At 36.1% G+C, this 26759-nt stretch overlaps 2 protein-coding genes and 1 non-coding gene across 3 annotated transcripts; 1 reads left to right on the forward strand and 2 right to left on the reverse strand.

The window, feature by feature from the left end:
• Positions 1–644: 644 nt before the first annotated feature.
• LOC125581069 lies at positions 645–751 on the forward strand. Its single transcript, XR_007318780.1, has one exon. It is a non-coding gene; the product is annotated as a small nucleolar RNA R71 (small nucleolar RNA).
• Positions 752–12049: 11298 nt separating this feature from the next.
• LOC106398828 lies at positions 12050–12683 on the reverse strand. Its single transcript, XM_013839331.2, has 2 exons — positions 12506–12683; positions 12050–12393 (listed from the first exon to the last, which is right to left on the reverse strand). Exons 1-2 carry the CDS (start codon positions 12681–12683, stop codon positions 12050–12052), a joined length of 522 nt encoding a protein of 173 aa, XP_013694785.2.
• Positions 12684–13067: 384 nt separating this feature from the next.
• LOC125580016 lies at positions 13068–14409 on the reverse strand. Its single transcript, XM_048743948.1, has 2 exons — positions 14115–14409; positions 13068–13894 (listed from the first exon to the last, which is right to left on the reverse strand). Exons 1-2 carry the CDS (start codon positions 14407–14409, stop codon positions 13068–13070), a joined length of 1122 nt encoding a protein of 373 aa, XP_048599905.1.
• Between the last annotated feature and the right edge of the window lie 12350 nt (positions 14410–26759).

The following is a 26759-nucleotide window of genomic DNA, read 5'->3' on the forward strand; positions in this document are numbered from 1 at the left end:
CATATCCAACCTGCTTCTCACTTCTAGTCTGAGACTCCAAGATCTGTTTCAGTAGAACATCAATGATGTTTTCCTGAGGAGTAGAGGTAGAAGGATTAGCTTGTTGTTGAGAAGACTGGTTCCCTTTGTTGGAGAAACCAGGAGGAGGGTTTTGCTGAGGCTGATAGTTGCCTTGCTGGTTGTTCCTAGGCTGATAACCACTCTGTTGGTTGTTAGGATAGGATTTCTGTTGGTAGTTGTTGTACTGAAAGTGGGGCTCTTTCTTGTACCAACTACCATTGTTGTTGATGAAACACAGCTCTTCTTGACCTTCCAAACCCTCAACCTCATTGACCCCAGGTGGTGCATCTTGGTTTGGGTTACCAACAAAGTTCAGCTGCTCTTGGGTGGATTTATCAGCAATGAGTATGTCTATCTTATCCTGTAGAGCCTTTAAATCCTTCCTCGTCTGCTTGTCATCTGTTCTACTGCCTCTGTCGTGGTCTCCACTGTAGACTGCGTCACTCTTTACCATGTTGTGAACCAGCTCCTCTGCATCTTCCTCAGTTCTTCCCAAGAAGAATCCATTGCTAGCTGTATCCAATCTGGCTCTGTACTTAGGAAGAGCTCCCCTGTAGAATGTGCTCAGCAGGCTTTCCTTAGAGAAACCATGGTGAGGGCATTGAGCTTGGTTGCCCTTGAATCTCTCTCAGGCTTCACTGAATCCTTCCAAGCCCTTCTGTTGAAAGCTGGAGATCTCATTTCTCAGCTTAGCAGTTCTTGAAGTAGAGAAGAACTTCTCCAAGAATGCTTTCTTGCAGTCATCCCAAGTGGTGATAGAGTCGCTGGGTAGGGACTTCTCCCACTGACGCGCCTTATCCCCCAAAGAGAAAGGGAATAACTTCAGCTTTAAAGCATCCTCTGACACACCATTGGTTTTTGACAACCCATAGTAGCTGTCGAACCTGTCCAAGTGATCGAATGGGTCCTCTAAAGCCAAGCCATGATATTTGTTGTTCTCGATCACGTTGAGGAGTCCTGACTTGACCTCAAAGTTGTTGGCTGCCACAGCCGGTGCTCGGATTCCCAGTCTATGACCATGAATGTTGGGCCGGTCATAAGTACCAATGGGTCGAGCTGCCCGCGGTTGGTGTTCTGCCCCTTGCGGTGGATCTGCCATCTCAATATCCAATCTCTGCAAGTGGGCTTGTTGTTCTTCTTCTCTTCTAGCTGTAGCACACTCCCTCTCTAAAGCTTTGATATCTGCTACTATTGGAACTAGGTTTGATGGACCCCTGCTCCTCAAGTTCATACACCTGAAAGTTAAAGGTAGGTGAAGAAGAAGAATCAGTAACAAAACAAAATTAAAATGACTTAGTCTCAAGCAAGTGACTAAATCTCAATGTTCAAATCTACTCAGAATTTGGCAACGGCGCCAATTTGATGTTAAGAGTTTTCAAGGCTCCTAAGACAAATGTTGTAGTATAAAAGATTGTCGAACCAGTTCTGAGGGATATCAAAGCACTGAGAATGCAAGTACTCACTTAATCTAAGTGCAACCAATGATTTAGATGGGTTTTAAACTACTACTAATACTAAAAAGCAATTACAGAATGATACTTTCTTAACTAAGGAAAAGAGAACTCATGGGTATAGGTATTAGACCTTGGGTGATCAAGTTTCGAACTAAGGATGGCAAACGATAAATCAAACTATCAACCTTAAGCTTAGACACAATCTTAAACAAACTCTATATCTAGATGAATGTTCATTTACTAACATACCTCAAACATCAAATGTCTTTGGTTGAATAATATGAAAGCAATCATTACTAACAAGTCTATTGGCTATCTTAACACCTTTAACAACAAATGTCTTTGGTAAAGTATGTTAAAAGCTTAGGAGAGTTGTCTCAGGCATTTCATCAAACACCTTGTGGGTGGGAAATGCCTAAAGATCAACTTTTGAGTGGCCAACCCAGAAGATGCATTATGAATACTCTACTAGCAAGGAACAAGAATGATCTACACTAAAACATCCTAGAACTAGCCTAATCACCCTTAATCTCCCTAACCCATGAATTCAAAAAATGATTACTCACTAATCTCTATGATTCCTCTTAAACCCATATTGGATTTCAGATTAATCATGTAGAGAAATAGACAAGAAATCAACAAGAACACAAGATCAAAGCAATGAAATCTGAATCAAAAGAAGTTTTTACTAGTTCTTCTCCAGAAAAAAGATTCTGCCTCTGGTGGCTACCAAAGGTACTTAAAACATATGTTTTGAAAAGTAAAAACATGCATAATGAAATGACCAAAAGGCCCTTGAGTAAACTGAATTCGAGCAAACAATAGGCGCGCAGCGACCTCCAGTAGTCGCTCCGAGAGGTCGCTACAGGCTTCGGGAGCGACCTCAGTGGGTCGCTCTGAGAGGTCGCTCCGGCTCCATTGTGTTGTCGTCACGCGATAGAAATGTGAGCGACCTCGGGGTGTCACTCTGGCCAAGTCGCTCTGGGCTTCGGGAGCGACCTGGAGTGGTCGCTCTGATAGGTCGCTCCGGGTCAGTTTTCGGCTTCCACCGGGATGAAATGGCGAGCGACTTCTCCGCATCGCTCTGGTAAGGTCGCTCTGATAAGGCAGGTCAGAGCGACTTGCTGGTGTTGCTCCGGGAAGTCGCTCCCAACGCTCTGCTCGTCCAATGATCATCTTTACACCTCTTTCGAGCTCCAAACACACCCAAATGTCTCCGAGAACTTCATGTGGTACTCCAATACCTGATAAAGACTTATGTATGCAAAATGCAACCTAAACATGGCTAAATCCTAGACTATATGATCAAAATGCACATGGGTGAATGGATAAAACAATGGAAATATGCAAGATATCATGCGCCGAAGATTACCACCTCCATTGCAATCTACTGGAACCGTATACATCCATCTAACCGTAAACTCATATAGAGATGACAGATCGGAAGACGTACAACCCTCCGAAGGAAACAAATCCGAAGCCACGCTCAGAACCCGGAGCCTAACTGATACACCACAAACCAAACCTGAGCCGTTAACCGCCCTCAAGTGACGAACCCAAGCTGATGGATTATTTGAGAAGAGCAAGAGGCGGAGCAGGACACAACCGCCGATACCATTCTGATTTGAAGGGTGAGGAGCTCCTGAGGCTAAGGACGTAGCCGAAGCGGACCAGAGATAACTCACCAACACGCTGCCACAAAGACCCGGCGGGACGAACTGAACCACCACCACCAGAGACCTTCATGCGCTGCCAACAAGGAGAAGACAAGGCGACACAACAAACAGACCAGAGAGAAACCGAGATTTACTGGAACCGGCAAACCCGGACCTCCAACTTGACACGCAGAGAAGCTCACCCCCAGACACCGCTGGAGGACGAACATGACCGACGAGGAGCTTATCGACGCCGCACGCGCCTCTACGCTCGAAGCATCTAACAAAGCGCAAAGGAAAATTTCTGGCTTTACTCCGTCAGAGTCTGGGTGACCACAACGCTGGAGGAAACCGTCCTCAAGCCACCTCAGCCGTCGCGAACCGTAGATATGAACCAGAGCGAACCAGACCTGAAGCGCTAGTCAGCCACTCCCTCAGCCGTAGAAGACGGAGACAACAAGGGGAAACACCGAGAAGAGAACTGAGATCCCGGCGGCTGCGACGGAGGCGGCGACGGAGGCGAAAAAAGCAAGCGAAACCCTTGTGCCGCTGGTAGAGAGAGGTTGGAGCGTTCACGGGGGGAGAGAGAGAGGTTGTCTTATGCTCTTATCCAAATATAAACAATCATCCTCGTACTTTTGATTTTATAGAGATTAATATGTAAGTATCAGTTTAGCAAAACAAAAAGATAAGAAAATATGTATCAAAAACTACTTTGTATGTAATATATTTCTGCAACTTAAAATATGTATGCTATATCAAGTGATGGCCCAGTGAAATAAACTTTAGCCTAGATGTAAGATTATCTTCACCGGGAAGTTTTCAATTATTTCTTAAATAATAAAAAATATTGTATTAGATATGTATTTTTATAAGTTAAAAATTCCATCCAAGAATATTTTAAAATATCTCATTTAAAATATTTTTAATTAATATGAAATCCTTATCAAATAAAATAATATTTATGTTGTTTGATGGATGCTTCAAAGGTATTTATTTGAGAACACTAAATAAAAATAGAGTAAAATAGAGTAAAAAATTTGTTGAAAAAGAGATGAAAATAATTAGAGTAATATGATGAAAAAGACCGAGAGAGAAAAAAAAAAGTGAAGTAAATGCTTTTACTCTGATAAATTATGGAGTAAAACTAAATGTGTATTTTCTTTGTTTGAATAGTAATAGAATAATATGGTGAAAAAATATTTCACTTAATTGGTTAAATTTTGGTGGAACACAAAGTAAAATAAAAGTTGGAGTAAATGTTTACTCTAACTGACTATACAGTCAAAGCCTAATAGAAAATAAACAAAGTAATATGTCGACTCCTAAAAAAGATATGTTATCACATATTTATCTGTTGAATTGTAAGTTCTAAACATGTCGTGCTGTGATTTTTAAAAAGGACTGTTTATTTTTTCCTTTTAAAAAAAAACTAAAAATTTAGGACCAAGATTCAGAGATTTTTTTTTCTTTTTCATTTTTCCTCAAAAATAATCTATTGACACTTATTTACCCGATTTTAATAGATAAAAACTCAATACAGTTAATTATCATGTTAACTAAAACTTCGTATTATCAAATATGTTATATCGATAACTGATCTAAACTAACATGAGTGCTACGCGACTTGTCATTATAAATCTATTTGACACTTTCGTTCAACATAGAACTTCTCCTTGATTTTTAATTGTTAGGGAAATTCAAGAAATTTGTCGAGGAATCCAAAAGCTCTTATTCCACTAGTTCAGGATTTGTCTGTTCTCCAGAAGTTTACAGTAGTTGTTACGGCTAACTTAATCACTAATCAAGTGAATACGAATCAATCAATATAAGAAGGAACACAAGACATTTTTGCTAACCCGGTGTTCACTTTCCTTCTTCAATGTGAAGAAGAAGCTATACTCATACTCACCCGAGAGAGAAATCAGTCTCTCAACTTTCCATTATATCAAACACGAGAGTACAATATCTAAAGGTTACAGTTCCTGTCAACCTCTCTTGATCTCTGTTACAAATCACCTAGAGATATAACTATATATGGAAGAGCCTAGCTAGCCTACCGAGAACCTAGTTCTCTCTAGCTCCCACTCTTCCGTGCATCTCCTCTTTGTTTCCCTTGTGTCTTCTTGTGTTAGGTCATCTGTCGTGACCTCTCCATCTGATATAATCAGAACTTGACCTAATGGGTTTTGTCGACTAGACCCATAGTCCATACGCGCGTGACTTGTGCAAGTTAGCCCAACTTGAACAAGTCCAGTCGTCTTGACCAAATCTCAATACATAGTTTATTTGATGACCCCGAGTTCACCGGTCCATGGGTCTGGCAAGGCAAGTTACTAAACTCTTCCAAGATCACAACGGCTGTGACCTAAAGTTTGTAACCTTAGTACAATCTATCTTTTTCTAATATCTAATACAACTCACGAGCCTTGCTTTTATATTAGGTAAGGGTAGTTACAGTTGATAACCGGTTTTCAATAACCGTAAACAATTGAGTAATATTTAGCCGTCCGTTGAACCAAAAAGCCATATAACCCAATTATCAATCTCGACGTGGTTCAATCTTCCAATATAACACTACAAGAAAACACCGGTATGTAGACGACAAATATCGTCGGTATGTCCTCGGAATAACGGTATTCCGAGGACATACCGACGAGAATGGTCGTCGGAAATTTCTCGTCGGAAAGTAAAATTTCCTCGGAATTTCCTCAAAAAATTTCGAGGGAATACCGAGAATTAAAGATTCCGAGGACATTCCAAAGAAACATTTCCTAGGACTGTTCGTCAGTATCTCCTCGGATATTTCCGATGGAACGGTCCTCGGAAACATTCCGAGAGAAAAGAGGTATCAGAATATTCCGACGAACTTCGGCCGTCGGAATATTCCGAGAAACCTTTGCCGTCGGAACATTCCGAGGAAGTGTATCCGTCGGGATATTCCGAGGAGATATGCCCTCGGAATATTCCGAGGAAGTTGTCGTCGGAATATCCCGAGGGATACACTTCCTCGGAATATTCCCAAAAATATTTTTTTTTAAATTAAATTTTTTTTTTTAATTGAAATTTGAAAGTATAAAATTAAAATTGAAATAGAAAACATATTAGATAATATTCAAAGTTGTACATACTAAAATAAAACATTTAGAGTTATAACTGATTTTTCATCACCAACGTAACAATTTTGTTATAAAAAATAACATGCTAAAATATTTTATAAAGAAGAAGACGTTAATTTTTATATTTTTAAGAATATCATAAATTACCTACTAAAATAAATAAAATTAAAACAAGTGGATGTTAATATGTTATGTCAAATGAAGCTCCTATAAAAATACATCGTGGACAGTAATTAAATATATCCTAAATCACATCCAAGATATATGTGTATTTCAATTCATCAGTATCAGAGTCATACTCAAATAATATATTATTTACGCGGGGGGTGAACATTTATTTTTTAAATTTGTCAAACCTTATTATACTAATTATATATATATTTATTTATTTATTTAAACAGAAATCGTTAATCAGCTCTACAAAGAAGAACTATGGTTACGTCTACATGGCTTGGGCGGTGTGAAAGTTGGTGACGATGAATGCATTATGGTTGATAAATTATCAACTCGATTATTACTTGATCAATTAATTATGGACAAATCTCCGAAATAACACATTTCTAAGTTTATATCACAAAATAGCACTCAAAAACTAAAATGACCAAAATAACACCTTTCTAAATTTATCCTTTGAAAATTTTAATTTTTTTATTTTTCAAAATTTGAAATCTTATCCCCAAAACCTCATTTCTCAACTCTAAACCCTAAACCCTAAACTCTAAACCCTAAACCCTAAACTCTAAACTCTAAACCCTAAACCCTAAACCCTAAACCCTAAACCCTAAACCCTAAACCCTAAACCTTAAACCCTAAATCCTAAACCCACCCTTTAACTCTAAACCCTAAGTTTGTGACTTTTGATAAAACATTAAGTGCTATTTTTGTGACTTTTGACCTTGAATGCTAGTTTGGAAACAAAAACTTGATTTAGTGCTATTTTTGTCTTTTTCTCATTAATTATTGATAAAAATATGCTAAATTCATAATTCTGATCATATCTAGGCTTAACTAGAAATTCCTTATCAATTAGATTTTATAGTCATCAGAAAAAGTTATGATACATAACATTATATTTTTATTATAAAACGTTTTGAACATTCGGTTATAAAATGTTTCAACATAGTTTTAAATCCCCTAAACATTATTTGTAAAGTGATTTTACACATGTCATCTGCATAATCACTCTCACCAAAAAAATGTGACATGACATACTAAAATTAATGACATGACTTATGGTTAAAAGTGACATGTACAACTACATTTAATGTTAATTTCAATTTTTGGTAACTTTTGATAATATGGTAATAACACATAAATCATCATTAAAATAAATCTATTCAAATATGTCATTAAATAATATGACAAGGGAAATATAAAAGATTTTAAAATTTCGAAATAGTATTTAAATATATTTTTATAATCATTAAAAATTTATTATTAAAAAATATTTTCAAAATGTTATACAATCTTTTTTCTAAAAAAATTAAATTTTTAATCGTAATATCATTTGTTTATTTTTGATATCTACAAATTTTAGGAATTAATTTTAGTTTTTAATTTTGATAATTATAAAAAATATATCAATTTTACTGTTTTAAAGTAATTTAATTTATCTTAACCAAAATAAATAAATGAAAATCTATGTAAATTATAGTTTTAAATATAACTTGAATATAATTTAAAATAAATCAAATTATTTATTTTAATTCTATGTTTAACTAAATTATTATTTAATATTTTTATTAAAATATTATTTTAAAATAATAAAATCTAAAATATTAACAAATTTTTATTTTTAAATGTAATTCAAAATTTTATCACTGCACATAGTGCATGAAAACACCTAGTAGTATTTAAAAGCAAAAGTGGGCAAGCCGAAGACTTATGTGTATAAACAAAAATAAAAACAGTTAATTATAAATGGGAGAAAACACCTTTTTAATATCTACCAACAAATCAGAACTAATATTGAATTATCCGAAGGTAGAAGTCATCAATCATGATATGAACTCTAACACTAGCTGACCTAAATATAACTTTTACATATTATCTAATTGGTATACATTTAAATGTATTTATAACATACTAATCAATTAATCATCACATTTATGTGTGTGTGGGGGGGGGGGGGGGGGGGGGGGAGAACTAGAATAAGCAAGTACGGCCGAGATATGTCTGACAGAAAGAAAGAAAGGAAAAAACAAAACTCCTATAATAATAATAACTAGCTTTTGATCCGCGCGGATGCATGTCCGATGTAATCAAATGTTTTTCGTAGTTTTAAAATCATTCATGTTAGTGTTTCATATGTTATTGAGTTTTGACATTAGTGTATCTTGTTTATTTTGTTTAATGTACATTTATAAAGTATGAGGTTTTATTCTTCTTATTTTGTAATAATTTTGTTTTGCTTGGTAAACTAAACATAAAGTGTATAATATTAGAGGATTTAGTTGAGGTTTAATAGTTTTATTAAAGAAGAAAAATTAAATTTTGTGATTTATATCATATTTTTAAGTTTTGTTTATATAGGTTTTAGTAAAAATAAATATGATAGCAACTATAAACCAATTGGAAAAGTAACCACAAAAATATATATATCTCTCGTAATCATATTAACAAAGCATAATTAGATGAATTGATTTGAGCCATTTGGTTGTGATATTTAAATTAGTATCATTTGTAACCCAAACAATAGTGGACCTAAAAAACAAATGAAAGCCCATTGAATTTTTTTTCCGGGAAGAAAACATAAACCATCTGCCTTCTATGTGTTTTTTTTTCCCGTAGAAACTTTGGGAACTTCTACTGATCTCTTCGTCGGTGCTATCTGTTGTTCTAGCGAGATCTACAGACACGCCTATGATTGTTTCACAAAAAGGATTTCTGAAGATAGATCTACTCATTACTATGGCAGATCATGGTATACAGGTTTAATCGTGTTCCTATTCCTCGAACTTTGTTTGTTTCGATTATTTGTCCTAATTTCTATTATGTGTAATGATTTTGTAAACACGATCTAAGGTTTGGAAGACGAAGACCCTTCTCTCTGATAGATAGAGGCCGTAGCGTGTATAATCAAGTCTTCAAACCTCGTCGAAGTAAACGATGAGTAATTACTAACAGAAGGTCGTCTTTGTTCGTGTTTATTCAAAGGTAATTCTAATCTATAATTTTAAGTTTAATAACAGATGTCCGCTTCTGTTGACTGTCTCAGTTCTGATAAATTGGCTAATTTTGGGAGTTTTAATTCATGATCTCGCACTTTTGATTACTAATTTAGACCAACTACTGTTTATGGATAGAAACAGAAGGACATGGGAGAGAAGGATTTATAGAAAAGCCTAGGGAGAGTGATGGTGTCGGATAGAGATGATCATCAATTGTAAAATGACATAGCAAAGGGAAGGCACAATGATCATTTAGTGGAAAGTATCAAGTACCAGTAGTGAAGATGAAAAAGAAGACAACAACCAAGACATGACAACAGACTTACTACACGGTTAGTAATCACTTCTCTATTGTAACTAATTACTAATGTGAAAGAAAAGTAGGACTGTCTAGAAAACATGTTTAGATTAGAGAACCCCGGAATGTCTTGGTTGTTATTATGCAGGATATAGTACTTGATAAATATTAAAGGGATCATGCTTACGGTTAGAAAGGGCAGAATAATAGTTTCAGCCCTTTAATATAAGGGCTATGAATTTATTTACCCATTGGTCTGCTAAAACCATCTCAAAGGTATCTCCAAAAGGGGTATTCTGCCTCCACGAATTTAAGCACTTAACTTGACCTCGCCAGTTATTCTTGAAAGGCCTTAGTTTTGTGAGAGGATGGAAAGTTGTAATTGCAGACATTTTTGGAGGATTTGCTTTGAATGATACGATGTTGAAGCTATAGAGGTAGAGGTATATATACGTAGTTAGTAAAGGGCTGAAACTCACGCATAGTAAGTAATACCTAAGATTTTGTTAGTTGTGATTTTTTTTTGTATTAAATAGCGGATCAAAGTCTATATGCTTTTATTCCAAGATTGATCCGTTTGTTAGTTGCTTCTAGAATATAGGTTTTGAGATATTAGATTGTTTACGGCAAGATTTGTTACAAAAATTGATATCGAATTTTATGATAGTTGCTTAAATATAGGAATATATTATGGAAACAAATTATTTATAGGTTAATAATAAATGTTTGACGTGATTTGGACGATTAGAAACTTAAAAAGGTATTTTCTGGTAGTTTATTGATATCGAATTTGCTTAAATATATGGATATATTTTGTAAGGTAAGTTGTTTTGGCAAATAATAAATGATTAGTTTTGATTTTCACTTTTCACATATATTGAAAAAATTGTATTCTATTCTGTAAGTTAATATTGAACCGGAATTACATGATTTATACGGGTTTATTGATATAAACTATGATCGTTTGGTATGACATATATTTGTATCTGTCTAATAAACTGGTTTTGATTCTGCAGACCAAAACTACTAATCTGATGCACTGAAGTAAGGGAGTATGACAATGATATACAACGGTATGAAATAGGTAAACAGCAATTGTATTTTTATTGTTTTGTGATGTAGATGTTTAGTAATGGTTTGTAATAGATGGTTTAGTAGTAAGATAAAACGTCTGTGTTTAATGTAATTCATAGAACGATATGTTAGGAAGTGGTAGGATGTGGTTTAATTTAATGGTACGATAAGTAAGGAAACATGTTTCTCGGTTTAATAATAAACGTATTTCTCGGTTTAGTAGAGGATGAAACTCTAAGTTTAATGTCAGTGGCATTCTGTGGTAATATTTGAGGAAAACTAAGGGGGAAGTACAAACTGTACTCCTGTTTTAATAGTTTAGATAATGAAGCAATCCATGAATCAAGTGATTAATTAACTAAGATCTTTAATATCCTAAGGTAGTTGGAAGAATTAAGAAATTAATAGTATTATACTATAAGAAAAGGGGTTTTGTCACATTATGACCTTTATAAGACATATTAAGATAGACAACAATTATATTTGATCTGCCCAAGTGGAAGTCTTAGCTGTTTCTATTTCGGTCAGCTCTCATTTTGTTTTCTTCTTTCGTCTAACTAGTGTTTATGGGCGGCTTATATTACTTATTTACTGTGTACTATGTACATATATAATTTTGTATACATACATACTCTACATATATATATATATATATGCATCCGCATGCTGAACAACTCCCTCGTACATGCATTTACTACGAATTTTTTTGATAACGACGAGTTTAATGACAAACAATAACAATAACAATAACATAAAGCTACAAACGATTTAATTGTATAATCATTCTATGCCTACATTTCCGTCAATATTTGATTTAGTACCTACATTTCGTTAATCGCTGAATATACAGGACATTCACATGTTTTTGTTTCTATGGATTAATTCATGTATTAATGATGAATGGACATTGTAATCTTCAAATCGCTTCTTATGTGGAACTTAAAAGTTAGCCATAATAAAAAAAAAAAAAAAAGTTAGCCATAATGAATTACAATTTTGTTTTCTTTTTGTTTTATGTAAACTGACTTTCATATTAATTAAACTTAAGAGAAAGAAAAAACATACAAGTCCAAAAGCTTAAGTTTAGAGTGAGCTTGACCATCTGTTTAAATCTAAAGGAAACACATATCATAGGAACTAAAAGCCCGATCAGAAGAAGAAGGCCCAAGTGATGTGATGTGATGATCGCAGAGAAGTGGAAGAGACGAGAGCTCGTGACTCATCTAAAACATTGTTTCCTCCGCTTGAAGTCATGGTCAGAGAAACCAGAGTTGTGCCATCGCTGAAGAAGCTCTGGGATTGGCTTGCTGGAAGCTTTGTAGAGGTTGCGAATCTGCTTATCGATGGTGGAGATGATCGTTTCAAGCGGCTTGAAGGCTTGTTGGTTAAGACGATTATTTCGTTCAGTCCGAATCCAGTAGATGGTATCTTGAATCGCTAGCAGTGTAAGGCGCAGAGAATCTCGATTACTGGGGAGCATCTGAAGTTGGAAGAACAGTGTCCTCCCAATTGAAGAGAGGTTGGAGCTGACATCGAGTAGCAATCTGTCTCCATATGGTAGTACTATAAGGACACTAAAAAAAGAGGTGATTCCTACTTTCATGACTAGTATTGCAAAGCAAGTACATAGGATCAACATTTAGTCTCCATCTATTTAACATGTTTCTTGTAGGACAGCGATCGAGTAACACGAGCCACATGAGAAAGCTATGACGTGGGATTCCATAGGAAAACCAAATGATCTTTGCCCATGGGACCTGTGGATGATGACCCTTGAGGTAAGTGTATATCTCTCCAGTGTTGTACTTCTGTCGTAATCTCTCATCAACCTCCCACTCATAGTAGTCCTCCATGTCTGATAAAACCACTGTTGTTAGATGAATCTGCACTGCTAGTTGATTCTCCGATCTTGCTGGAGGGAGGAGCCAACGTCATGCGTTGTAAAGTGAAGCTATTGTTTCTGACTTCGGAACGCCTAACCGGGAAGTGCTAACATTTAAGAAAGTATATAGATTCCCAAGCGGAGTCCAATTGTCAAACCAGAAGCGGGTACTCTCTCCATTACCAATCCGTCATTTAAGCAGTAGGTACAAGAAATTTCTTGCCTTAATCATCTTGTTAACCATCCAAAAGTAGTTATTGCTTGTGTTGATGGACCAATAATTTGATATATCACCTTTTAAAATGTCTTCCTTAAACCAGCAGACCCATACAGAGCTTGGACGAAACAAGAAGAGCTAGACAAGCTTCATGATACAAGCGAGGTTCCAACTGTGTAGGTCTTTGACGCCAAGCCCTCCTTGCTTTTTGGTAAGAGTCACTGTTTCCCAACTGACTTTAGCAGAATGGTGACCTTCACTGCTTCCTTTCCACAAGAATATACCACAAAGTGAATTGATCTTATTAATGCAAGATTTTGGCAGAATAAAACTGGAACACCAGAAGGTGGAGACACCTGCAATATTAGTTTTGATCAACAGTAGTCTTCCCGCAAAAGAAAGAGCTTTTGCAAACCAAGAAGAGATGCATTGTTTGATCTGCTGCAAAAGAGGCTCGCGGTTCTGCAAGTAGAGTTTCTTTGTACACAAGGGAACACCTAAGTAGCGCATAGGAAGGCTTCTATTAGGCATACCAGTTGATCCTTGGATTGCTGAGATTTCTTGTTCCGTAAGTCCCGACGCAAAGGAAAGATGAGTCAACTTAGTCTTTTGGCATTGGTGATGGTAAGACAGATTCCCTGGCCTCGCATCTTTATCCAACATCAGTGATAAGTAGTTCATGGCAATAACAAAGAGGTAGAGAGAAAGAGGATCTCCCTGCCTAAAGCCTCTTTTTCCTTTCAAGAAATCACTCACCGTTCCATTGTAACCTACCATAAACGATGTTGTGCAGATACAAGCTTTCAGCAGCCGAATAAAGTGGTCGGGGAGGTCTAGACTTTCCAGTGCTGAGAGGAGGAAGTCCCATGAGAGAGTATCAAACGCTTTTGCAATGTCAACCTTGATGGTAATCTTCTTTGACCCTCTGTTCTTATGATAACCATTCACGATCTCACTAGCTAGAACTAAATTTTCCACTAACAATCAGCCCTCCACAAATGCTGTCTGGTTTGGCATGATTAGTTGATGTAGAATAGGCTTTAGGCGGCACACCAGTAGGCTAGAAATCACCTTGTAGATGATATTCAAAAGGGAGATGTGTCTATAGTCAAGATATCTTAGAGACTCCTGTGAATTTGGGTTCCAAAGACAGAATTGTTGAGTTTGTGGTTTTTGGCAGGAAACCAGTGTTGAAGAATTTCTGAATCGAAATGGCACAATCCTTTCCTAGCAATGACCATGAAGCTTTGAAGAAGCCCGAGGTGAGACCACCAGGCCCTGGCGCTTTGTTTGGGTTCAGAGAGAACATGATCTTCATGATTTCATCTGATGTAGGCATCAGGAGAATGATGCCTTTTTGTTGCAGAGAGCATTTGAATGGTGTTAAGCCTTGAAACCAGTCTAGTGGGGAGAACCAAACACGTGGGAGTTGAACAGGCCCGAGGACAGCTTTGAAATTTGAAATGGCAAGAGCACTCATCTCCAACGGGTCAGTGATGATGGCACCAGATAGTAGCAGGTATGATTGAATAGCATTGTAGCTAGCTCTCACTTGACAGACACGATGGAAGTAAGTAGTATTCAGATCGCCTTCCCTTAACTAAGTTATCCTAGACTTTTGTTGAAAAAAACACTCTTCAATCTGTCTTAAAAATTGTCATTTCTAATTTAGATCATGTTCCTCAACAAAAGATTGAGTAGTTGGATCCATGAGAGCATGTACCTGCGCAAGTTGTAACAAACCGTAAGTCTCTTTAACTTTATGTTGGATATTTGAGAAATTTTCTTTATTAAGAATTTTTAAACTCCTTTTGATGCTTTTCATCTTCCAACACAGAGACGCTAGTTTGACAGACACACTTCCAGTGAGAAACCAAGCATCACTAATAACCTCCAGAAAGCTCGGGTATTTGGTTAGGTAGTTTAGGAAACGGAATGGTTGGGTACCATTTTTGGGGAATTGGAAGGCTAGGTCAATGAGACATGGTGAGTGGTCGGAGGGGACAAGGGGAAGGAAGGTTGCAGTAGCATTGGGAAAACTGGTAAGTATTTCGCTGTTAATCAGCATCAACAAAGTTTTTTAGCCACATGAGTAGCATCACGATTGTTTGTCCAGGTGTGAACAGGACCATAGAAGCGGAGGTCGAATACACCCAACTGAAACAAACTTTCTCGGAACTGATACATTTGATATGAGTGGCTACTGTGACAAAAGGAGGAGTGCTCGTAGCTGTTCAGAATTTGATTAAATTCACCTCCAATCATCCAGTGTTTTGTGTCTAAGGCTAAAGCAGTATGAACATTCAGTAGCTCAACCCAAAGGTCCGTTCTTTTCTCACTGAGATTAGAAGCATAGATTGCTGAATAGATGATAGGAGGGAAATTAGGAAAATCAACTTCACAAATAATCATCTGTATAGACTGAGAGAGTATACATACATTAGTTGGGTCCTTCCAAATGAGTATGATCCTTCCATCTTCATCAAATAGGTGGTTAGATAGGTAGCGCCAGTCTCTGCATAGAGTAGACATCAACCAGGCTAGAGAGAGTTTCTTGATATGTGTTTCCAAAAGAGCACCAAAAATAAGTGTATGGCTATAGAGCCAATCCAAAAAAGACCGATGTTTGTCCGGATCATTTAAACCTCAGACGTTCCAAAAAAAGAGCTTGACACTCATTAGGAAGAAAAAGAGGGTTCTCCAGTAGACTGGAGAGAATCATCATTAAGCAGAGGCAAAAAAGGTTTTTTTAGAGAGGGACCAATAAAAGAAAAGTTAACAAGGTACTGTAAGTGCCAATCTCTGGAAAAAGAGGTTTAGGAGGGATTAGAGGATTGAAATGAGATTTTTGGTGGAGCGGTGGGAGATATAGTAGGAGAGAAACATGATCTTTTGAGAGAAGGCTTTTGCGGTTTGTTAGAAGGACTTTTAGTGGTGGTGGTGGAAGAGTTAGATTTAAAGGTTGTGGCATGGGAGGGGGCAAACAAGGGAGATTTGGGGGCTAAAGGACTAGATGGAAGAGATAAGGAGTCAAAGGGTGGAACAGTAGGGAGAGTATGAGGAGGAGTAGGAGGGATAGTTTTTTTTAACTGGTACATAGTGTTTGTTCTGTGCAGCTTTTACATGAGTTTTTTTCTTGTGATTCTGAACCCTTTTGCTTTCCTTTTGTTCCAGGAACAGAGGCAGTTGGAGCAGGAGGAGAAGGATCTTTAGGAGGTGTGAATTTCAAGCAGTTTTTGATCACATTCCCAAGCTCATGGCAGTGCAAGCAAGTGGGAGGCAGCCACATGTAGTCAACTTGAACCTCAACTACCTCTCTGCTCTTTCTTTCAAACTCAACAACTCTTGGAAGCGGCTTAGTGAGATCAACTTCCACCTTCACATGAGACAAGGTAAGACTCACCAAGTTAAGACTAAAGTCATCAGTCTCCTTAGGATCACCAATTAAACCCGCAACCAAACTAAGCCCTTGTTGATACCGCATGTCAAGAGGGACACCCGTTAGGTGAGCCCAAATCTTTATGGCGCTGAGAGCGGGGAGTGGAAGAGGAGTGCTCAGAAGACCATTGTGCAGTATGAAACATTGAGTCTCCCACATACCATATATTCTTATATAAAATCTCCTGTCTTAGAAACTCACTCGGAATCCTAACAAGTGCAGAGCATTGCAGGGGATTGTTATGAATCTCGAGTCTCTTTCCTTTTCCCCACATGTGGTTAAAGACACTTTGAATTTGGTTGAACGGCGGGGGTCAACCGTTGAAGTAACAGACTATAAAGTCTTTGTGGAGCTCATCACCTTTCTTAAAGACTGAATCATGAATAAAAACATGTGGTCTTCCTGTTTTAGACAATGTGATTGGTGCAAGCCTTTTGAGGGATTTGTCACCTTTTACACGAAGTTTCTCAGCAAGATTTTGAGTGGCGGAAGAGGAGGGAGTGGGAAGGATGGGGGAAGTTATAACTGGAGGCTGCAAGGTGATGGGAATGGGAGAGCATGTAGGTGGGGCTACACATTCAGCTAAAGGATGGGTAGATTTAGTACTAACGGCAAGGGCATGGTTTTGAGAAGCACGGTTCGTAATCAAAGGGGAGTTATGTTTGGATATGATAATTTTCAGGTTGTTTGAATCAGAAATAGTTGAGGCGAGGTGAAGTTGTTCCAGAGAGTGGGAAGAGTTTGAAGTTTCAGAAGTAACAAATGGTGTAGGGTTTTCTGTAGCAGGAATAGTGATTTGAAATTCAATCTCAGCAAGTCCACCAAGCTGAGTAGTAGTTTCAGAAATGACTACAGTCGGAGACGAGTCTGAGGCCTGAGTCATAACAGTATCAGAGAGGGAGGGAGATAGATGAGATCTACGAATTTCAGAACGGGAAGTTGGTAGAGTTGAGGCTAGGGGAGGGAACAGATGAGGAGAAAAGGCTGGGGAAGGGTCAGGAGGGTCCGGGGGAAAAGGCGGGGGGAGGAGAGCATCTCAGGAGGTTGAAGACGGTGGTTTCGCGGCGGAAGCATGGCCAAGCAATGCCCAACGATTCTGCATCGGGAAGCTTGTCAGAGAGAGAGACTTACAAATATTTTTTAATCTATTTTAATCTAGTGTCAATAAGCTTTGTATACCGTTCTAATGAAATAAAAATCGTAGAAGTTTAATACTCTTGCCCAAAAATTTCATGCCAAGATTGTATTAGCTCAATGTTGTAAGAAAGGGATCATAAACATGTATTTACTGATTTGAAATCATTTTTTCACATTTCTGGGAAAAGGTAGTTAATTAGTTGAATAAACTCACTTAAATTTTATATATGTATCTAATGATTTTTGGTTTTATATATAACTCCTAGTTCGAAAAGAATTCGATGTATGGCTGTTTTGTATGTGCATATATATGGTATATATATATATGTATATTGCGAAATCATGGTGAGAGGAGAAACTAAAATTCGTGAAAGCAAAGATGTGAGTCTTTCTTTGATCTAATGATTAACGGAAGCATATATATATAACCTTTGACGACGACAATATGAATGGTGGTGCGACTTTGCTTCTTCGTGTCAATCAAATATTTACCTCTAAGTTATGAAATTTTACTAATCTTATTTAAATTTGACAAAAACATTTGGTTAACTATAATAAGACCTTTTGATCTATACGCTCATAAATATATTTATAATGCAGTTAACTCTATGTATATGTAAAAATAGTTACATATATATGAAGACAAGTCACTTCACATGTCATGCGTATCTAACGTTCACTTGGAATAATTTATCACAGCATCGTCGACGTCGAACTGATTTGCACCATGCACCATATTTTAAGTTCGGTAACATCCAAGAGCACTATATGAATTTGATTTCTAATTTTTATAATATCTATATATACATTTGAAGCACAATTAGAAACACTCCTGCCAAATATATATCTACAACTAAAGTAGAAATCAAAGTCAAAAGAATAAAATCCTAAAGCGAAACACAGAACGTGTAAACGATTAAATCACTCAGAGGTTGACTTCAAAAATAGAATTTTGAGATAAACGTCAAACCGAGGCGACAAGAATGGTTGAGAGCATAAGTGTGTGTGTGTACACAAATATTTTACAAACCAAAAAATGATGACGGTCGAGATCTGATTAATTAATTTATATTGTTTCCTCATGGAGTAATGATGATGATCGTTTTGGACTATATCTAACCATTTACTTTTATCTTACTAATTATTTTATTTCTTTATTAAATTTCATCGACTGTGTTCTAATATGAAAACATCATGAACTGTATATTTATTATCTAATAATGTTAGTTTATATTTAAATTACAAAATCAAGGGCGATTAGGTATGGAAACACAAACTCACATAATGATGTATATATATATATATATTTAACGTGCAAGATTTTATGCTGGTGTATCATATATATATATATATATATATATATGCATGATTTAGAAATAAGATTTTTTTAAAGATTAATTTTAAAGAGATAAATATCTTCTCCAATTACTGCATAATATTTGTGTATGTTACACGTTGTACTATTTATCATCATTATGTATAGTCTTTCTTATAGTAATAACTGAATTTTTCAAAACCTGATTTCATTTTTTTTTACTAAAGAAATGGTTAAATCCATGTCTATTAAAAAACAGATCTAAGTTCTGGGCGAGAGTTGCATCATACAGATGAATTATTTCTGAATATTTAAATAGACCGTAAGCAATTTCGCATTATAGGAGAATCGATCCATAGTGTAGTTGAACGGGGCAATTTCTCTTATAGTGGAAGTCACTAGACCACCACAATGCGGCTAACCTGATTTCATTTCGGTCTGAAAAGAGTGAAAGCTAGACTAATAAAAGTGAACTGTTTTTTTTTTAAAAAGGGATAAAATGAAATAGAAGTAGTCGATGATCGGATGATGGAAAGCATGAGAGAGGCCGTGTGGGTTGTCTCCGCGATATTATCTTTCTCTCAGCTTTTTCTTTGCTTTCTCAAATGCCAGTGTACAATTTTCATATGTTATCATCTTATTCTCTGTATATTTCGTCTTTTTATTACACCGCACGATTACGTCATTCTGACGTTTTCCTCTACCTCATTCTAGCTCCGTCCGTGTAATGTAAAAATTCAAACCAATTTTAATTGTTAATTTGTATTTTTGAATATATAAAACTACAAATTTAAATGCGTTATACCAACGGATATTGCTACGAGTATAGTTGGACTGCCAAAAGGGAACTAATTGTTTGTATTTTTGAATATATAAAACTACAAATTTAAATGCGTTATACCAACGGATATTGCTCCGAGTATAGTTGGACTGCCAAAAGGGAACTAATTAGCATTTCGTATGACACAAGCTGGTATATGTAACTATAACTTATGGAGTGATGATCGATATCAGCACAATTTAACAAGTTTAGTTTATATTCCATTGCGGCCCGTCTCTTTTTCTCCATAAGCAGTAATACTAGTTTCTGTAGTGCAGTTGTCAATGCATAGAGAACAGAGTTGTATACAATGCAAATGGGTGTTAATACTATTTCCGTTTCTGAATAAGTGTTATTTTGACATTTTCCACACAAATTAAAAAAGTGATTGAAATGTATTTAAGTTGTTATTAATTACACATATTTGATCAATAATATTTGAAATAAATAAAATTATTTATAAAATCAATGCAAATTGCAATTAATTTTCAGCTGAAAGTAAGTTTAATTTGCATTGGAATTCTAAAGTGACACTTTTTGTGTAACAAAAAAAATATATTAGAATAACACTTATTATGAAACAGAAAGAGTAAAATTTACTCAGATAGTATGTATACATCAAGATGAGTTGATCTATAATAAATATTATAGCTAAGCAGTAAATTTCTAATTGTCATGACTCATGAGTTCAAATTTCATGGCTTGGTGCTGTAAATTTAATTATCATATTTCCACTAGACTTTTTTTTTTCCAATATACATAAATATATCATAGTGTTTTATTCATGGTAGTATTTTTGTAAAACTTGTTTTTCTAAATCTACCTATCTTTTTGAGTTATGCCTCTAACCAAATACTATATTTTTTGACACTAAAATTTTGATCATACGTAAAACGTGAAAGATAAAAAGAAAGAGTTTGGAAAGGTCTTTCACCAAAGAAAATTATATATGTGAAAATGTTTTGTCTCAATAATCTTAGACGGTAAAATCAAGTGGAAATCCAAACCAACAAATGCTGAAAAGTCGTCGAATGAAGTAGGATTAAATGGAATACAACTGTGGATCTCTCTTTCATTATTCTAAGAGCATCTCTAATGTAAAATTTCATTTTTTTCATCCAAAATAGAGTAAAAAAAAGGAGTAAAATCAACCCAAACCCAAATCCATATCTCACTCATAACACGGAGTTTTTTGAATAAATAAAAATGTTTGATATGAATTAGTGTTTTGATTTTATGTACATTATTAAGTTACAAAGATGTATTATACCGAAAAAGCAACTGATTTTTTATTTAAAATTATATAATTTATCAAGTAGTTCATTTAATAATATATATTTGTAAAAACTTTAATAGTTTTAACAATGCTTTCGTACCCGATCTAGACTTGGGATCGAACCAGTAGATATTGTATATAATCCAGTTCGGATTTAGTTAAACTCTAATATTCAAAAACCAGATAAAACTTTGTTAATCTGCGATTCAACACTGGTTTATCCGATAAAAATCATATAAATTTGAAAAAAAAATTAAAATGATCCAAATTTTAATATAAATGTTTTGATTTGTGATTCTTTAAACTCAATTACGTAAAATATATTTGAATAACAAACCAACTACAACATTTTTTTTTTTTGACAACACCAACTACAACATTGTGTGTACAATTAACATAAACTTTCACGCTATAATGTTTTTTACCGCGGGTCTGATTAGTATAAATTATAGCATTAAATGTTAGTATGGTAATTTCATAGTCCATTTATTAATAAGAGAATATAATTGAATTATTTTTTACCGTAATATCTATTTTACATTCCCTAAAATAACTCTTGCTTTCAGTATGAATCATTTATTAATCAGAGATTTTAATTGGGAACAGTATCCTAAATGAAAAACAAAAAGATTAAGATAAGTTTAGACTTCTCTTATATTACCTATGACTTTATGTATATATTATGGTTTTTGGATAGTTTTATAGTTGACTAAAGACATGTATATATAGGTAGAGAGAGACTCGAATCTTTCTTTACTTTTTATCAATCTTAATTATCCATGAAAATAAAAAAAGTATTAGAGATTATTTCTTAGTTTTAATGTAATTAGAAATATTCCTTGTACATGAATATGATGTGCTGTGAATAAAAGTTTGTTCTTGTGTTCGAAATATTTATTCAAATACTTCAATGGACAAAATATGGACATGCCCTAAATAAATTTTAGTGTAAACAAAACATTGGAATCTAATTTTATTTTCAAAAAAGAATGTGTTGACAAAAGAAAAAGTTAATTTTCTTAAAGAATGTAATTTTTTAGATAGACCTGGATTATGCAAATTGCAAACATACTAGTAATATTTAGCGGCTGTAAAAGAATGTGATATATTTCGACACTGTTCCACTATAATCCAAATGCATAAAACCACAGCAGAATTCAATATTCGTGTGACTTTCAATTTTCTGTCGGACTCGTTGATAATTGGAAACGTAAGAATTTGCGTAGAGTACCAACGTTAGGCCAATGGAAATGATTAGAGAGGTGGCCGGTGAAAAAATACAGATCTTGTAAATCAGATTTAAATATTAATACAATTTTGTTAATTAGTAAACGTTTAAGAAAATGATGAAGTGTCATATTCGGGCTCTGACTCTGAGAATGAACAAGTAGGGTCCAGATGTTACAGCACGCGCGCACGCCACGTGGGGCCCACTAGTTGACTGAACATGACTGGAAAAAGAAAGAAAAGATAACGGTGAAGGTCATAGCCAAAGAGGCAAATACTGATAAAAAATCATCGCAGTGGTCTGTGACTCTGATCGTAGCGGTGACTGTGACACGTTCCTTTGGTCTAGTCAAATCCGTTTCAAACCTCTTTCTTCCTTTTTAATTTATTTTATACTCCCTCGGTCCCTAAAAAATTCATATTCTAGAGTTTTCACCCATATTAAGAAAACACGCAAAATTTTACCAATAAATGAATTATTTTCTGTGTTTAGCATTTACCTATGATTTTTAACCAATCAAAATTCAGTAAACAAGATTAATGCTTTTGAAATTTGCAATTTATCATTATTACATGCATTGAAAATATAAAATATGAATCTTTTAAAAACAATTTTTTTTTTCTAAAACATAGATTATTAAGTAACGGAGGGTGTATTTATTAAAAAAAGTCAATTGTGCAACTTCATGTACAGTGTGATTGGTGGAGAAAGGCCATCCGCAGTGGGCTGTTGTTACATTGTTTCTCAATATAAAAAAGTAGACTAAAAAATGGTAAAACAGACGAGATAGGAGAGAGACGATTCTTCAGGAAGAAACAATGTTAGAGTTGTAAGAAACGAATATGACAGGTGTATTACATCTAATGGTCAGTTTATCTAAAAAATTAAAAGAAAAATATGTATGTAATTAAAGCATTAGTATATTTGTTTTTGAGAGACGTGTAAGGTCTTTCCTGATGCCCTAAACTGAAAGTAAATGAGAGGAACAAAATAAAAGGTAAAGAGAAGTTATAAATTTGTGTTCGCACTGAGTTTTTCTAGTTTGTGTAGAGTAAAACTTCTGGATTTTAGTGATTTAAAATCTCAACTATTTTTTGATATCGGATGAAAAACTTTCAACTAAACCTTTATGTTTTTAAACTCTCAACTATTAAACCATTAATGTCAATAACCCTCTATTAACAAAATTGTCTATTATGAACGGAGACCCGTTAAAGTAAAACGCAGTATTTTATGCAATCACAGAAACGACACGAAATACTTACAATCAACATATATTTTAGTGATTTAAACCCCAACTATTTTTAGATCGAATGGAAAACCTCCAACTAAAATTTTATCTTTTTAAACCCTCAACTATTAAACCTTGAATGTCTTTAACCCTCCATAAACAAATTCGTCTTTTCTGAACGGATACCCGTTAATTGAAACGCAATGTTTTGTTTAATCACAGAAAAGATGCTTAAAACCCCCTTTATCAATGGGCAAAGACAATCACGATTCATCCCCAAATAAAAAGGGTTCTTCTTCCTTTTCAAAAACCATGACGGTGATATATATCAAAAACTCAATTGTTTCTAATCATATTTATTTCTCTCTTGTTTATTTATTTATCAAAAAATGTGAATTTTGGAATGTTAAATAACCTAGGTTTTGAGTGTGAAGTGAACATGAAAGAAGTGAACATAAATAGTTCTTGAAAGAAAGAAGAACCCTAATTTTGAGTGTGATGTGAACATAGATAAAATGACAGATCTTTTTGACTGATTTCACCTTCGATAGTTCTTGAAGAAAGAAGAACCCTTGTTTTTTTTTTATTTGGGGACGAATCGTGAATGTCTCTCTGCCCATTGATAAAGTGGGTTTTAGGCATCTTGTATTGTTTTCTGTGATTAAATGAAACACTTCATTTCAATTTAATGGGTCACAGTTCAGAAAAGACGAATTTTTTTATGGAAGGTTAAAAGTATTAAAGGTTTAATAGTTGAAGGTTTAAAACATAAATTTTAGTTGAGGGTTTTCCATCCGATTTAAAAATAATTGGAGGTTTAAATCAGTAAAATATATGTTGATTGTAAGCATCTCGTATCGTTTCTGTGATTGCATAAAACACCGCGTTTCAATTTAATGGGTCTCCGTTCATAATAGACGATTTTGTTAACGTAGGGTTAACGGCATTAATGGTTTAATAATTGAGGGTTTAAGAACATAAAGTTTTAGTTGAAGGTTTTCTATCCGATATAAAAATAGTTGGAGGTTTAAATCACTAAAAACCCATACCCTAAAACCTCTCTCATATATAGCTTAACTTTATTATTTTATTTGTTTTTCTTTTTCTACTTGATTGGTGTCAAATGAGCATAACCGAGCGTTAATTTTAGCTACTCTACTTTTTTGCACTAAATATGTTATACAGTTGTTTGGGTCGAAAACGGTTACGACGAAGTTAACGTCCAAACCTCCGCAAAAATGAGCGTGAGCATCTTTTTATGAATGTCATACTTCGTAAAAAAATGTCATTACAAAGAACTTTGCGGTAAAATCTTGTTCGAACCAAGTACCGATTGTCTCAAGGCAACAGACACGTATCCAAACCAGCCACGGACAAGCTCGAGTGTGGCAATCGGACCACGGACAAGCCAATCTAGGACGCTACACAGCGACCAAGCACGCACACGGCTCGGTCGCTAGGTAGCGACCGAGCTCTCTTAAAACGTCGATACGACACGAATCTGTGCATTCTCGTCTACTCTTTAATGCTATCTCCCGAAAACCGTCGCTAAACCATTTCGTGTTTTTCGTCACTCGGAGTCATCAACCAAAATTTACGATAAAAATCGCGGGAAGTTTGTTTTTATCGAAGAAGCCGTAATAAAGCGCTTCAAATCAAAGACGGTCCAAGGAAGGCCTAAAACGTAGCTCGAAGCCCACTTGCGATTTCTTAACAAGAAGCCCATAAGCCGTATGACGGTTTATGCTTGGCTCGCAAGAAAAGGATAAATGTCAAGTTTCCGCAGATAAATCTGAAGTTTCTGAAGATAATCACGAAAGATCAGGAAAAACGGAATATCTCCATTTTTAGGCTATGACAGCTTAAGGGCAGAAGGGGAAAAGCGTAAACCGACCTAGGAGCGAGTATATAAGGAGTCCTAGGCGAGAGGAGGACGGGGAGATAGCAAACTGAGCACTTAGAGCGATTTTAGGCAATTTTCCGTTTTTGTTATTCGAGATGCGACTCAATTTGGTTTTTGCCGTCTTAGAGTTTTAGAACTAGGATTCTCGCCAACAGCTCTCGTAGCCCAGGCACTTACCTTGTTGTAAACACTCAAACGCAGATTCGAAATAAGAACTATCTTGCTCTATTCTTCGATTTCTTATTTTATTACTGTTCTCGTTTCGTGTTCTGATTGCTTAGCGTGTGGTATTAGGAGATATCTTGGACCTCTGGGAAACTTGGGTTCTCCTACTTTCCTAATTTAAACGGAAATCAACAGTGCAAATTTCGGTTCCCACAATTTGGCGCTAGAAAGAGGGGGGTACGGATCAATCTAACTCTCAACCACATCACGCTCCACCTGACATGTCAACTGACGACGCATACAACATGCAAAATCCTCTCAACGGAGGAAGCGACACCAATATCCACACTCCAGCAGCGGATGTCTCCGCGGCCAACGCACCATCCAACGCCGCAACACTCGAGGAGTTTAAAAAGATGTTCGCCACCTATGAAAAAAGGTTGGAAGAACATGATAAGCTCGTGAACACCTTGACCAAACGGGTCAAAACCCTAACGGCAAGAACTCAAGCAATCCGTCCCCGCGGAACCACGAAGGTTTGCGGGAAAAGACTCGACTTCGCAACCCCACTCGACAGGCCTGGAACATCGCGGGAACGACCTTTGGGCCAAAACCCTAGCAAAACATCCCCTGCCGAGAAAAGGAACTCCAAGAGTCCTCCACCTCCCGCAAAGGGCTCAGAGGTTTATGAAGTCGAGCACGTTGACCTGGATCCCAGCGACGTCTCCAACGATACCGAGGAGGATGCTGACAGACATCCAAAAAGAACCAGAAGCCGATCGGCCCGGGAAAGCTCCCCGTTTGATAAGCCAATAACGGAAGAGGAGGAAAACCTCTATTGGGTCGAACAGGAGGAGCTGGCCGAAGAACAAACCGAGATCACCCGCAGCAAACGCCGACAAGCTCGAAAATCTACTGACGAGACGTCGGACATTCGCGATCTTCGCGATTACATCACCAAAACTGCAGCGGAAGTAAGGGCCGTGAAATCCCAGATCCATCATGCTACCAGTGCTGCCCCTGAGATCGATAGACTGCTCGAGGGGGCTCGGAAGATGCCCTTCACCGCTCGCAACTCTGATACGAGGGTATCTGACCCGGGAAAAATCAAAGTACCAAAGTATGATGGTATGACTGATCCTAAAGCGCACCTTCAGGCTTTCCACATCACGATGGGAAGGGCCAGACTAAAGGATGGCGAAAAAGACGACGGCTACTACCATCTATTCGTCGAATCTGGAAGGAGCGGCGCTCAAATGGTTCGCATGCCTTGAGCGAAACTCTATCGGACGTTTCCGACAGCTCGCATCGGAATT

This window comes from Brassica napus, chromosome C1 (assembly GCF_020379485.1).
Source record: "Brassica napus cultivar Da-Ae chromosome C1, Da-Ae, whole genome shotgun sequence".
Taxonomy (NCBI): Eukaryota; Viridiplantae; Streptophyta; class Magnoliopsida; order Brassicales; family Brassicaceae; genus Brassica; species Brassica napus.

Coding starts and splice junctions, on each gene's coding strand:
- LOC106398828 (XM_013839331.2), bottom strand. CDS start 12,683: ATGGAGGACTACTATGAGTGGGAGGTTGATGAGAGATTACGACAGAAG. Junction 12,394..12,505: donor GCTCGTGTTACTCGATCGCT/GTCCTACAAGAA, acceptor GTGTCCTTATAG/TACTACCATATGGAGACAGA.
- LOC125580016 (XM_048743948.1), bottom strand. CDS start 14,409: ATGAGTGCTCTTGCCATTTCAAATTTCAAAGCTGTCCTCGGGCCTGTT. Junction 13,895..14,114: donor TCAGAAATTCTTCAACACTG/GTTTCCTGCCAA, acceptor TGGAAAATTTAG/TTCTAGCTAGTGAGATCGTG.